Below are 14,819 nucleotides of genomic sequence, written 5' to 3' on the forward strand. Positions count from 1 at the left end.
ATGGATATGGATGTCTTGATGATTGACTTATTCAAGCAAACAATCTTTGAATGTCATGAAAGTTGCTTGTTAATGATGCAAAGTGAATATGTATATGTGGAAACTGGAGCTGCAGCACTTACATGTATGATCTGATCCCTTCTGCTGGCCTCAGCTGCCTCTGACCGCTCCACCGAATGCTGCCGATAACACAGGATCTTTTTTACAACCATGTTTTGAAGATATAACATTACCACAGGCTATGTAAGCGTATGGAACAACTCTCACTGACGATCACTAGATGGCAGTCACGTACGTCTGAGTGCTTTACAGGTGCAGAAATACGACACAGCTGAACTAAACAGCACCAAGTCAGTGAGGGGAAGAACTGAGGAAAATGCAGAATCTTGAGGGTGTTTTTACACCACAGGCTTCAAAGTGTCTTAGCATTTGAATGGAGGACAGAAAGGATTCTGACTGAATAATGTCAACAAAGGCTTTGCGATGAAAGCAGCTTTGACCTTTGCCATCTTTTAACAAAGGGACTGTGGCTACACAAATGGCACGAATGTTCTCTAAAATATGTAAAGTACAGTGGAGAATAACAGCTGCTCCACGGTGTTGGTGAGGTGTAATGGATGGTGTGAATGCTGCAGGATTACCTGTCGCTTCCACTGTTCTATCTTTGCAGCCTCTTTATCTGTAACAAAATGAGAAAACAGCAAGTTCAGATTTCATTTATCAGCCATAGATCTGAAAAAAAAGATAGAACAGGTATGTTATCTGAACGCTCTTCCTTGAGAACATGTTCAAGGAACGCAAACAAGAAAAATAAAAGCAAATGAAATATGGAATCAGGAAATAATCCTGAGAATCAAAGCTGTGGCTAAAGGCGGCTACAATTATACACTCTGTGGTGAAATATATTAACAAGCCAGTGAAATTAAAGAAAAACAACATCAGGGGATTTGCTGTTTTTGCCTGCATGTGTTGTGGTTTTGACATACAAGTGTAGTCAAAATGTGCCACTATAGGAGTCATCGACTGACTGAAATAATACTTAAAATACAAAATTTATGATAATATTTTTAAGTAAACGTCTACACACTTGTTGCGCTACATGTAAATCATGTAGATGATCTTTTTTGAATCAAATGTTGAAGTGATGTTCAAGACTCTCAGCTTTAAGTGGATTTTAAAACTGCACGACAGACACAGCAGCTCCTGGGCGACGAACAGCACTGCCTGCTCCTGAGCTGTCACCATCATTGTTCGTGCCGATTGTGCTCTACTGGTACTTATTCCAAACAAACGGTGACAGGATTCTTTTATGTGTTTTGCCATCTGACCTCTGGTGGCTTTGTCGAGGTAACTTTTGACCATCGCAACGAGCTCCGGGCTCTTGCTGAGGCGGGCGTAGTGAAATGCGTCGTGACCCAAGCCGTCGACCGCCTTCACGTCTATGCCGCTCTTCAGCAGCACCTCCACCGCGTCCTTACAGCCGTACTCGCAGCCCAAGATCAGCGCTGTCCTGCGGGGGTCAACAAAGACAGTTTATGAGCGAGGACACGTCGCCACGAACTTGCTGTGAAACAACCGCGTCCCTGAACATGAGGCTCGGATCTACACGTGGCATAAATAATTCTCTGTGTTTTGTTCGACAACTGGTGAATAATTCAGTGCTGTGAGTCATCCTGTGTTTGTCACAACATGTAGTCGATTTTTAGTTGTTTTTGCCTTGTGTTACAAATGCTGCTTAGAAGCCACAATAAATAAGTCAGAACAAACTTGTATTACACTGATATGACTTTATGGCTCTATTTGAAATGTATGAAATCATGACGCTACTGCAACATTTGGAATTAAACCTTAAATTTTATGCATCTTTAGGCCCCTACCATTCATATACAGAAAAACAACATCCACAGCGTACTGCAAATAAACCGTGACATCTTATTTGTTGTAATTTTGAGCATCTCCTTTTCAAAATTGAGAGCGCTTCTCCTTTTATTTTCTATTTTTACTGGTATTTACCACCTGCCTATCCCTGGTTTTGTTAAAACGTTTGTATAGTTCCCTTTGCAAGCCAAGCCGGACAAAACACCTTTTTTGATGTACTTCTTGGTCTTGTAGGAAAGGAAATCAACAGAAATGCTAACACGTGACTTGTTCTGTCATCAACATCTGTTAAAAGCTGCCTTTTGTGAGCAACCAAATTCCCAATTATGAAAATCTGCCAAACTCTTCCAAGAACAAACTCCATGAGGGCTAATGTCTCATTACTTGTTTTGTTTGTCCCGGACGGTGATATCAGCCCCTCGCTCCAGCAGCAGCTGACAGATGCGTGGGTGACACATCTGGGTTGCCAGCACCAGAGGTGTCCTGCCATCCTGGAGGAAAACCAGAGACGTACCGATAAATACAGAAAGGCTCATCCATCCACAAAATCACACAGCTCCAACACAATACAGTCGATAAAGTCCAGTCCAAAGAATCAATTTGTCGCTCGTCGCACAGTTAAAAAAAGGCCAAGAGTAATCCCAAACACAGCGTGCTCACTCAAGTGGACTAAATTAAGATTTAGTGAGTACCTTTTTGTGCTGCTCAAACTGACTGTACATGCACTGACTGTCACTGACAAGAAAACAGCATTTATGGAGCAGGCAGACTAATACGCTTTGTCACAATGATCACTAAACAGATGGAAAATGAGCACAATAAAGACCCTGAGGCCTGGATGATTGAGAATCTTCACAGACAATACATTAGACCATGACGTGTGAAATGAAGTGAAATATAAATTCTCACAAAATCAGTGGCGTTCACAGAAGCCCCGGTGTCACACAGAAGTTTCACGCTGGAGGGGCAACCTGCCATGACTGTGGAGAAAAACAGCAGAAACAGCTGCCATCATTTCATCCCATTTAACTCTGAAAAGCTCTGGCAGCAGCATGGACCTGGGTTGACATGGATTCATGTGGACATGTGGATCCTTGATGCAATTAAAAATACAGTAGAGCCTTCAATCAGTCTTACCAGCATCATGTAGAGCTGTTCTTCCTTGTAGGTCCACATTTCCAACCGGACAGTTGTGCTGTAAAACAACATAAACACGGTTTGGCACAAAAGAATCAGGTGAAGCAAATCATATCACTCGTGCTGAAATATGAAGATGGTTTGTGGGGGAACGCAAGTCTGTGCTGAGAAAACCACCCAGATAGACTGAATAGACTGACAGGTCGTCATCCATCTGTTTTTGGAATGACAACTTTGCTGTTTGTACAGTTTTCAGTTGAGTATGTGTCAAAAGTGGTTCGCAAATTATCACATTCTGTTTTATTTATGTTTTACACGGCGTCTAAACTTTTTTGGAATCGGGCTTGTGGGAGAGTACGAGGCACAGCACCATCCTTCAAAGCACTAAATGTTCCTGGATATGATGCTGGTGTTGAGTCACTTATACCCACTAGCGGTTGGCTCTCTGCAATATGGCATACGTAGCCAACTCATTACGCTTAATACGACATATTTCTCTGGGTGAATAATGCAGTTGCTTGATTTGATTAAGTATTTGACCTTGAGCCGGATTGTTCTGCTATTCGATGCTAGAAGAACTAAAAATAATCTGATTTAACAATTCAGTGAAGTTAGTGATGGGGAGCAGAGGGCTATTTTACAAAGATGCAAAATTCGGACGACTATTTAAATAGAGGAAAGACTCCTGCTCGTCTTGCATCAGATCTGTCTCAAAATCATTTATTTCCAGTGGCGGGCAGCGGAGCCTGAGGGACACCAGCGGCAGGTCACTTTAGGCTAACTGGCGCTGTGCTTGTGACGCCTCTACAGTCAGTCAGCTGGTTGGACACCAGTGACTGTACTGCTGTGGTGATGAGGGCCTGCTATGAAGCCTTGAGGACTCAATGCTAACAGGGGCCTGATGTTGCTGGGTAAGCTTGCCAGCGAGCTCTGGCTCCCACTATAAAAACCCAACTCTCTCTAGCAACAAGAGCCAAAAATTAGCAGCACGCTCAAATGACAAAGCTAAGGGGGGTGGGGGTGGGGGTGGGGGTGGGGGTGGGGGTGCTGACGGTAGAGCATGGAGGGGGGATATCCTATACCTTGAGGGTTTGGGCTGACGGAGGGAGATAGTGGAGGTGGTGGGGGTGGCGGGTGTTGGCGTCCAGCTGCTATGTCTGGTGTGATGACGGCACCAAGAATGGACGGCAGGTTTGCAGGAGGGCCGGCTTGTCAACACCGCTGACAACCCCCTGCCAACAGCCGCGACCTCCGTTAGATCACTGCCATGCGCGAGCGAGAAGGGGGCGGCGGGGGGGGCTACGACACTATGAGAGCACAATATTGCAGAGATAACCCCCTCATTGTAAACACATAAATCCTCCAGTGGGTCATGGTGACTCAACAGGGCCCACTGTTGACCGATACGGAGCGGGCTCAGCTGCCAGAGCTGTTCGGCAATAATTATTTAAAGGAGCTGAAAGGGAAACTGCTCTGACTGGCCAGTGACTGGGAAGCTGCATACAGCAGAGTGTGTAGATGCACAACACACCAACACGAGCCACATAGAATTATAAATAACTAAAAAAAAAAGAAATGCAAAGAATCTAATATGACATGTAATCTTGTAATTTGGCACATTTTCTCACAGGAGTTAATATCAGTCAGGTACAGAGAGGACGACTGTACTCTACCTGCAAGAGTTTCTGCACACACAGAGAATGTCCATTTCTTGAAGACAGATGAAGAGCATTTTTACCTGAAAGTGATCAATGCAGCAATCAGAAAATGACGTACATTCACAATCTAAAGTTTGCATGTGCTGTTTATATATATTTTTTTACAGCCAAATACCACAATGTGCAGTTATCGCTATGCTACACGTATGACCCCCACCTGGATCACTACGTCATAACAGGTGCCAGAAGAGAACATTATCCTGTGTCAAGCAGCCAGTATAAGTCACTCTGTCGATCATTCTGCTGATGTTATAATCATAAAAATAATAAAATAAAATAACTGCACATGTGCCACTGCAGATGCAGCAAAACAGGCACCATGAGATCAATCAGTGCATCACTTTGAGCTCGTCTCAGCTGGTAAAGCAGGTTTGTAAAACACAAGGTTTGATCCTAATGAGTCAATTAGCGAGTCGCAGCTTGACATAAAACTATGTTGTGTCATCTGAATAGGCAGCCTGTATAGTAAGTAATTTCATCAGTTACAATGGATCACCAAGGGGTAATTATGAATTAAAACAGCAATGCTGTATTACAACATGCAGAATATGCGCCTGGCTGCTCTTTATGTGCCGGGACTATTATTCTCCCCTTATAGCACATGTTAACGCACTGTCGCTCAGTAGTGCCCTGACAAACCTGCAGGATTTGCTAGTCCAGTGACACCAGAGTTTGTTCAGGCCTACCAAACTGGAAACTATTAATTAATACTTCAGTACATTTCCAGTGTCTTATCTGAAAAGGCATAATGAATTTAGTATTGATTCTTTTACTTTGTTGAAACTATACCTGCTGGCATAAAAATCGATTTCTTAAACTACTTAATCTTTTCTTAACTGGCTGACTGTTGACACTGAAGAGCTTAACTTCTATTGACAGATTTAGATTTCTTTTTATCAATATATCATTGGTCAGTTAGTCATGCAATCCTTATGAAGAACCTACAATATGGGTAACTGATTTGAAATTGATGAGATTTAAAATATGGCGATAACATACTGATAACTGTTTAGTCTATAAAATGTAAAAACAAAATAAAAAGAAATTGTGTAAAATGCTCATCACAATTTCCAAATTGCTTCTTTTGTCCAAAAAAACACAAAGACTCTTTATTTACCATCATAAATAATAATGAAAAGCAGCAAATTATGTCATTTAAGAAGGTGGAACCTGTAAATATTTGACAGTTTTGCCTGAAAAATGACTAAAGTGATTAATTGATTATCAAAATAGTTAGCAATCGACTAATCGATTAATTGTAGCAGTTCTAATTGCTAATGTGATAACATGGAAATGACATCATACCTACTGTATGTCCTCCTATAACTGTCAAATGTCTGGTCTTGTTGAAATTGTATTACATTACACTGCAAAGAGCCTTTTAATAATTAGTCTACTCACTGACATGTAATGGGGTTGGACAAAAAAATTAAAAAACAGCTCCAGGTCCTGCTTTCATCCAACCTGAACTCACCGGTGGCATCGGTTGCTGTGACATCAACACTGTGTCCCAGGATGAGATTGAGACAGTCTAGGTGTCCTCGCGTCGCAGCCAAATGAAACCTGGGAAACAAGAAGAGAGGCAGAGAAAGATGAAGGCAGGGACTCACACGGGGCATGAGACAGAGGGAGGTGGCAAAGAGTAGACAGCATGCAGTGGAGAAGGGCAAGTGGAAAAAATGATAGGGTGTAAAGAGAAGGGAGGTGAGGGTGAAACTTGTCAAGAGAGGGACTGCAAATAGACACCTGGCTCCTTGCAACCAGTGAGATCTGCAATCTCAAAGCAAATAACAAGAAACCTCATGGTGTGTTTATTAAAGTTTATTCTTGACACTGGAAATTGCAGTTTAAACTGTGAAATTCAATGTTTCAGCCAACATGGAGGAGGACAAAAAAGTTAATTTGAGCATCTACACATCAATGACAAGAGGGCAAAAACCTGCTAAATAGGACCCTGTGGTTTGACTGAAAGCCCCTGAACAGCTATTAAATGAACCTTGAAACTGTTATGTCAAAGTTCTTTTCGTATGTATCTGTCACAAAAGTTGCATATTTCCTTTTTACTTGCCTACACAATTAAGCAGTTTCCCGCTGCACGTCTAACATGTCATTAATCATCACTTTTGACTGGAAACATTCCTGTTCCCCTTCTCTGGTTTAACCCACAGCAGCACTGCCGCCACTAGCCATGAAAGTCTGCAAAGCACTTGTGTGTAAACCAATCTCAGTCTGTCACCCATCAAGCCACATGAACCTGTTTATACACTAACCCCGAGGTATCTGCCAAGGAGACAGCTCGGCTGTCACCTCAACACTGGCGCGGGTATTAAAAGCCGTGTTGATGGCCAGGAGATGCTGGTTCTCGGGGGAGCAGTGGTGGGTCCTGACCTCTGGGAGCAAACAGCAGACAGGAAGCAGACCAGAGCTATCCGAGTTAGGGGGATATAAGAGATGTGACTTGCCAAGTTCATGAGCCGCAGCATTTTACAGCGGGTACTGAAGGAATGCTTCTAAACAAAGTCAAAAATATAAAACGTCACACTTGAGCCGGGGTAGAAGATTTCCTCATGACAAGTCACGCGACAGTGAGTGGATTAAAATCATGCGTTTGCAAGCTAAGCTAAGACGAAACAAAAACTGAGAAACTGACAAAACAGCTACTGACCGCACACACACAGACTTGTGGAGATGTAAACTGCTCACCCAGCTGGAGATCTAAGTAAAAGGGTTAGAGATGAATTCTGGCACAAATGGATCTGGCTTTAAGAGAGGACATTAAAGCTATGTCATTTCATCTTTACACCTGCTCCTTGGGCAACTTTCAGGTTGACAGCCTGCAGGATATGGTTGCTATTTTTAGAGAGTGGACAGGGAAGAGTAAACCAGAGAGAACCTGCTGGTAGCTGAGCCATATATGATGATGTGTGTCTCTAAAGGCAGTCAAACAGCTAAAACTGTGGCTGCAGCAGCTCCAAATTCTTCCATGTTCTGTAGATTACCAATCTCAGGCAAGATTCAAGTCTGTGCACGTTGATTTTGTATGATAACAAAATGAATGGCAAGGGCTGCGTGGTGGCTCAGAAAAACCTGATCAAGACATGCAAGTCGACAAAGACTGAAAGTATGTGCGCAGTGTTGCAAATGCGGTCCACGTGAATTAAAACCTAAACTGTCTTTTCAATTCCAAAGACAAAAACTGTACAACCTCAGTCTGTTCTCGATCTGTCGTAAAATCAGGCTCAATATCCTGCAGATCCAGCTATTGATTGACACCTGAGCATATCATTCCTGCTGACTATGACAAACAATGGGCACGCAGCAGTATCTTTAGTCAGTGCCAGTTTCGTGCCGCAGGGCCAAGCGAGTGCTTGTCTCGAGCGGTGCGCTGTCACATGGGCATATTTTGCCGCGACGCCCTCGTCAGCCAGCTATCACAACTGCACAGACTCAGCAGGTGTGATGGGTGGGCGCAGCTCACCATGGGATCCAGCTTGTGCCAGAGCAGAGATGTCAACTGTTTACTCAGCTGGAAGCCGCAACAGAGCAGGCAGAAGTGAATTCATTAGCTGAACATGGGGAGGCTAATCCAGGGCACACCAAATTATATATCTGGGGTAACGGTTTGTAATTAGTTTCCCCACGGAGGTCCATGATTACAAGGGATCGCTATTCGACATTCCTTTGTTGGCCGGAGAGCCACAGACACGTGTTGGTCTGTGTGTGGCCCGCTGCACTAAAAGCAGACTTGCAGAGCTGCGATTGTGGCTCACTTTTGTTTTGGGTAGGCTTGCCATAAGCATGACTCGCCCTCCATAAATGTTCGGTTCAGGTGATGTGTTGATTTTACAGCTATCTAGTTCTGGTCTGCCCACCCTGCGGGGGATCACTGAATGATGAGCGTGAGCGTGTTTGTGTACGACGGCCTCTACAGTCCGTGACTGCAAAATTGGCAGCCACAGATCCAGATTTAGTTCTGCCAAATTCTAGCACCTTATTATGAGAGCAGGCATTTATCAGGTTGTGTGTATAATTCTGTTTATTCACACGCATGCATGTATTCAGTCACCCGTCTTTGCAATGGTGCCACAAGAGAATTTCACACACTGCTGAGAATACTCAACACTTCTGCTTCTGGGATCTGGTGCTCCATAGTTATATACTAAAACAAAGCTTTGTTAAAATAAACCTGAAGCACAGACCAGAGACCGGAGACTTCTTCATATATCTGGGATTAAACTGAGGGCGCCAGGCCTCCCAAAATGTTGGTGTTGGAATCTGGTGACATTTGTGAAGAAAACAAAGTACCTGCTTTTTTAAAGAGCCCAACGCATTGCCTTCTGCGGCTGGGCATTATGATCATGAATAGGACCAAGATAAAGGTCTGCATGAGATGCCTGAAATAGCTCTGGTCTTCGATGGTCAAGACGCAGAAAATTCCTTGTACATATTTCAGCTTGGTTGACCCAATTTTTTTCCCGCTGCACCTTCCATTTCTGCCCGTCTTAGCTTTCTGTTCATCCACTGCTTCTTCAGTTCCCACTGAAAAACCTTACCACATAAAACATGGTCCTTCAACATGTCAGCTGATCCTGATAACAGCCTGCAGCTGGGCCTACATGTATTAGTTGGTGTTGCAAACACCACAGTGGATCTGATCTGAATTTGCAGGGAGTCATTTCCTGTGGGGACTACATAAACAGCCTCTGGCCAATGTGGTCAAGCCTTCAGCGGCCACAAACATTCTTTATACCAACTCCCACACTGACCTCCGGTCAGATGGACACTAAAAGGGGAATTTGTGGATAGAAAAATGGACACATAATAATATGGAACTGTGATGCCTTTCATATGCAGGACAGCTGGATGGACGTATAAAGCTGAATGTGCAACATTAGCCACAAGGGGCAGGCTTTTTTTTTCTTCTTTTTTTTGAGGGTCACACAGGGAGAATTACCACTGATGTTTCTAAAAAACCTATTTTTGAGCAAGAGTGAGCTAACGGTTAAGGAATTCCCATCTCTTTCTTATCTGGGAACAGAGACAGGAATGTGCAGTGAGGAGACCACTGCAATGTTGGGAATTTGTGATGCTCAGCATTTTAGATATTGAGGAAGGGATAGTAGATACATACAACAGCAAACCAACAAGAAACCACGCGTGCATGAAACAATAAGACTATATAAGTACAGAAAAGTTTAACCGATGTACATTCTGTGCATGTTCAGTTCAGTATACAGTTCACGTCTTATCTAACTGTTTGTTGATCATGTGTTGTGGAAATTCACACCTCTTTGACCACGAATGTCAACACGCTGGACGTAGATGTGCGTGTCCGTATATAGATTAGAGCATGTGTGTGTGCGCGTCCGCGTTTGCATGCGTGTCCGTGTTTACTCACGCTGAGCGTCCTTCCACGTCGAGCTTGGTGGGGATGATGCCCTTCTTGCTGAGAACGGCAGCCACCTTGTCCACCTCGCCGCGCTCCACCGCCTTCATCAGCCGGTCGTCATACTTGTTCCAGTCTGTGTTCTGACAATGATGACAGTGAACTATCAGACACAGTATGTTTGACAGCATCTCCCAAACCAAACAGCTCCACAAATATTTCACTAAATGCGTACTTAGTTCAGCAATAGAGAGTGATAGCTCTAATTTGGTTTTATTTCTTTTCTTTTTTTTTAGCTGACTAATAAATCCGGTGACGTATGCAAATAATGCACTATTTCTGACACAACAACAGACATAATGGCAATGTGATTTTTTCCATTTGTTGCACAATAATAGACTTCAGTTAATGCTGAATGTGCCAAGAATGTGCTGTACTGCAGTTTCACTAACCCCCCCCCCCCCCCCCCCCCCCCCCCCCCCCCCCCATGAGTGATGGCTACACAGCATGGGAACAGAGTACTCTTAAGGCTTCTGGGAAGCACATTTAAGTGGGGTACTTTACACTCAGGGTCAAAAATGAACACAGATCACAAGCACATATTATAACCTTGACTGAGATTCAAACACAATTAATTTGCATGTACACAGCAAAGTGTTAAGCAATTAATGAGTCACCAAATTGATCCACCAGCGATCACAGCCCTGACTGTCCTTCAGTGCATTACCAGTTTGTCAAACAGGTTTCAGGTGATCCAGTTTGCAGATGGAAGCATAAGAACCGAAGGAACATTGACCATAAAAACAGCTTTTGGTGACAAACTGACATTTCTGACAACGAATACCTACAAAGTGCATGGAGGTGCATTTCAGCCAGCGGCTCATCTTGGGTGAGTGGAGCTGGTCCTTGCACCGTGCTACAGAAAAGGTTGCCACTGTTCCGGTTTACAAAAGCAAAAATGGAGAAAAAGAAAGCGTATAAAAAAATTCCCTCAGTCTCTCAGTGCACTCAACCAGTGAGTGCAACAAAAACCGACGAGATGACAACAGAGCGACAGTCTGTACTGCAGTGGAGGTCCTCTCATGGAAGGCTCAACCTCTGGAGTTTCTCTCACTTGAGGCAGGGAAGTTCATTTGGCAGGATTTTCTAAGCATTCCAGTGTTGCTCATGGCCTCTGCACGTAAGTTCATCACTGCACAGCAGTTTGCTTGATGGTTAAAGGGAGGAGAAGGAGGAGTAAGAGGAGGAAGGAAAGGAGGTGGAGAAGCAGTAGGGCCAGCCCAGCCAGCCCTGGGACCTGCCCTGGCCGGCAACTGCAACTCCTCCTCTGGGGGAAAAGTCAACTCAGCCTGGCTACCTCTCGCCTCCCCGGAGTGTCCTCCCCTCTGTCCTCGCCTTGATCCTCAAACCTTCTGTTTAACTCGGTATTTTCCTGTGTTGACACTCTTCCTCTTCCTCTCTGGACTGTTTCTGTCTATGAAGGCTACAGGCTACTTGGTTATCAAGTAGTAACTGAAGAGCTTCCCTCTTCGGTCCTCTGCGAGTGGTCTTCACCCCACCAAATGGCAAGTCAGTGAGGCTGAGTGGGGTAAATATGTGAGCTCTCCCAGGTTTAAAATATCACCCCCTCCCTGGTAAACAGCAGTGGTGCAGACAGCCCTGTAGACTGGTTACCTCTTTATTTTTTGACCCTCCAACCTTTCTGTAGTGACTGATAGGAAGACAGGGGCTAAGAATACATTCTGGACATGCCTGCACCATGAGTAATGGCTTTAGTGTCTATCAGCACTGCCAGCATGAAACAAGGCCAGCCAAAAAGACCTTGCTTACACTGCCACCCCCCCCACCATGCTCCCCGCTTGCCTCCGTCTGAAAATATTAATGTCAGAGGGGGATTATGGTTTGCACATTTGAAGTGGTCTTGGCACTGACCCTCACAGGACACTACTGGGCTGAGAGCTGCTGTTAACCCATCCATCTAAAGAGGATGGTGTGGCTCCAAATCCCCCTGATCCTCGCTGCACGGTAGCAAGGTTAGATGTCGGCCTTTTTACAACCGGCTGTCTGAGACTGCGGCCCCACCAAAATCTACAACTAAGCCACTTCTTCACTTACACCAACACTCACATGGTCAGCCCCGCAAAAGCACAACTTTCCCTTTTATCAGGAGAAAGCGAAGGCAAAAAAGGTACTGAGACAGCGACCCAAGCCTGTTTAATTTACACACCGCATCAGCTCCTTGTGGCCTCGTGTTACTCTCCGCTGCCAGACTGGCGTTAACAGAGCGGCACCGATATCCACAAACATGCAAAAAGACCTCGTCCACATGACATGTCATATGAAGAAGTAGGTGTCAACTTACGAAAGCTGCTCGCCCTAGCATAGAGACAAAGGCGCCAAAATGGCACCAAGCCACGAAGCATACTGTACATCGGTCACGTAAATATCTCACGCGGCTGTGCTGGTGTGTGTGTGTGTATTTGCTTGGGAATCTGTTAATGTATTAGTTAATGATGGGGCTGTTAGCAGGCAAGAGTTGCCACTGCAGTAGTCACTTACTATGAAGGAGAGCTGGTCGATACTGCCACAAGTATCGTTATGGGTTTTAACTTGACGTTATAAAGTGATATTAATTAAGTGCCTTGAAAGGTTTTCTGGATATGATGCCAATTTTCTATTTATTTAGAGCCGTCAAATGATCTAAACTTGAATCACTTTCAAACACTGCAGCCTTTAAGACCAGGAAGGATGATGATGATAACACATGACGATATCTAGTTTCACATCATGACGTCAATATGATGTCAGTGTATCTCCCTGCTTCACTTTCATATCCTGGAGCGGGACCCCGCTGGAATAATGACAACAAACTCAAGCACTTGAATATGTGTTTTTTTTTTCTTCCAATTACTGAGCTCAGCAATATTCAATCTGAGGTGAGTGTAGGGCTGAAAGATATTGAAAAAAAACATCTGATATCTAAATTTATTTAGCAAAACATTGTACAATTGATTTGTAAATTTAAAATATCGCTACAGCCCATTTATAGCTTCTCATTTTTGTACCTTTACTGATGGAGAAAAAATGTTTCTGTTTCTGATCCGTGTCATATTTATCAAAAAATGTTTCACTTCTAAATATGAATACAACATTTCTGTTTGATTGTTCTGCTTTTTAGTCATTTCAAATTTAGATGCAGATATTTCCATTACATGCCTTTTTAGCATGTTTTTATTCCACAGTACACATTGCATTCGGTCATTTGATGTGCGTCTGACACAGAAACTAGACTCAGGGTCTACAGACGTGCTAGCAGTTCTGTTCGGCTACTTTGGCTCAGCGGTGCTTTTAGGCTAAATGCTACCAACAAGGTCACAATGACAATGCTTGCGTGCTGATGTTTAGCAAAGGTGGTGATGGCGGCTGGTCAGGATTCGTCCTCTGGGCACCATGAGGGCACCAAAGCATTTACTCAATTTGTGCATAAACGCAAGCACGATGAGGCAAAAGAACAGACGCTGGCTTGGACTGGCAGCCTGATGCTGGTGCAACTGAAACAAACACATTACCTAAAGCTTCTATTTTAACACAGTGACAACACATCACCTGACACAGGGTGAGCCAGGTTAGGCCTCTACCTGTCCACACAGATTATTCTTGGCGTCTACTGGGTAATACTTCAGTTAAAGACTTTTATCACCTTCAGGTCGGATTTTCCATCACTGTCTACAGGCTGCAACTCTAACACCTCAGTTTCCTTCCTCTCTCAGCCGCTGGCCAGACTAATGGGTTTCTAATGTCCTCACAGATGAAATCACCGGCAGGAAATATCTAACTGTCATTTGATAACCGACTGAAGCATAAAACTATACACCAATATGTTAAGTGATACTTGTATTCAATGCCAAACTGCAGTCACGGATGGGGTTTCATAAGATTATGACCATGGGGATGATTGTGATTGTAGGAGACATCTGTGAAGAGACATTATGTCATGACATGCAAACCTTTGACATTTTATGACCAAGATGGAGGTAGGTATTAAGAAGTGTGGACATCTTGCAGCAGTAACACATTTTTAATTACTTCAGACTAGGAATTAAAACATGATTAAAGTGCAAAACAAAGAGAAAACGAACAGTTTTACATCCAGGTTCTGATCAGTCAGGAACAGAAGTCTGTCTCAGGACAAAACTTAATACAAAGAGTTATTGGTGGCTGAACTCTGATTGTAGTACAAAGCCGCATCCACAGCAGCTCAGCAAGGCGACACTAAGTGGGGAAAAGCAAAGAGGAACTTCATACTGAAAGACAGTAATCAGGGATCATTTGCAAACGATTGTTTTTTTTCACATTTTACACGGCATCCGAGTGTTTTTGGAATCAGGGTTGAACCTGGAGAAATAATTTCACGGCCAGTGTGGACAAAAGGAATGATTACATCGACTATTAACTCTTTCACTGTGCAATAAATGCTGTATAAAGACAAAAATCTGTGAGACAGTGTGAGAGCCACAAAAACCTTATTGCCTGTTTAACGAGACACGACTAAGAGTCGACAGAGGCCGTACGCGGGTATCCTCGTGCTTTGAGCTAAATGCTAAACTCGGCATGCTAACATTCTGATGTTCAGCAGATGTAATGTTTACCATGTCCACCGCCTTAGTTTAGCCTGTTAGCATGCTAACATCTAATAACTG

At 43.7% G+C, this 14,819-nt stretch overlaps 1 protein-coding gene across 2 annotated transcripts in view; it reads right to left on the minus strand.

The window, feature by feature from the left end:
- The window catches only part of uacab (uveal autoantigen with coiled-coil domains and ankyrin repeats b), a 45,537-nt gene that overhangs the window by 11,048 nt on the left and 19,670 nt on the right, over positions 1 to 14,819 (minus strand). Inside the window, exons 1-10 of one of the 2 annotated variants that reach the window (XM_041937371.1) lie at positions 10,968 to 11,063; positions 10,132 to 10,262; positions 6,208 to 6,296; positions 4,689 to 4,753; positions 3,016 to 3,073; positions 2,788 to 2,858; positions 2,263 to 2,369; positions 1,329 to 1,510; positions 642 to 679; positions 123 to 179 (exon numbers count right to left, since the gene is read on the minus strand). In XM_041937371.1, the coding sequence (XP_041793305.1) occupies positions 123 to 179; positions 642 to 679; positions 1,329 to 1,510; positions 2,263 to 2,369; positions 2,788 to 2,858; positions 3,016 to 3,073; positions 4,689 to 4,753; positions 6,208 to 6,296; positions 10,132 to 10,262; positions 10,968 to 11,003 (834 nt within the window). In that variant the 5' untranslated portion in view covers positions 11,004 to 11,063. Of the gene's footprint in view, positions 1 to 122; positions 180 to 641; positions 680 to 1,328; positions 1,511 to 2,262; positions 2,370 to 2,787; positions 2,859 to 3,015; positions 3,074 to 4,688; positions 4,754 to 6,207; positions 6,297 to 10,131; positions 10,263 to 10,967; positions 11,064 to 14,819 lie in introns of those variants that run through there. The other variant, XM_041937362.1, reaches the window with a different exon arrangement.

Source organism: Chelmon rostratus, chromosome 1, assembly GCF_017976325.1.
Source record: "Chelmon rostratus isolate fCheRos1 chromosome 1, fCheRos1.pri, whole genome shotgun sequence".
In the NCBI taxonomy this organism is placed as follows: Eukaryota; Metazoa; Chordata; class Actinopteri; order Chaetodontiformes; family Chaetodontidae; genus Chelmon; species Chelmon rostratus.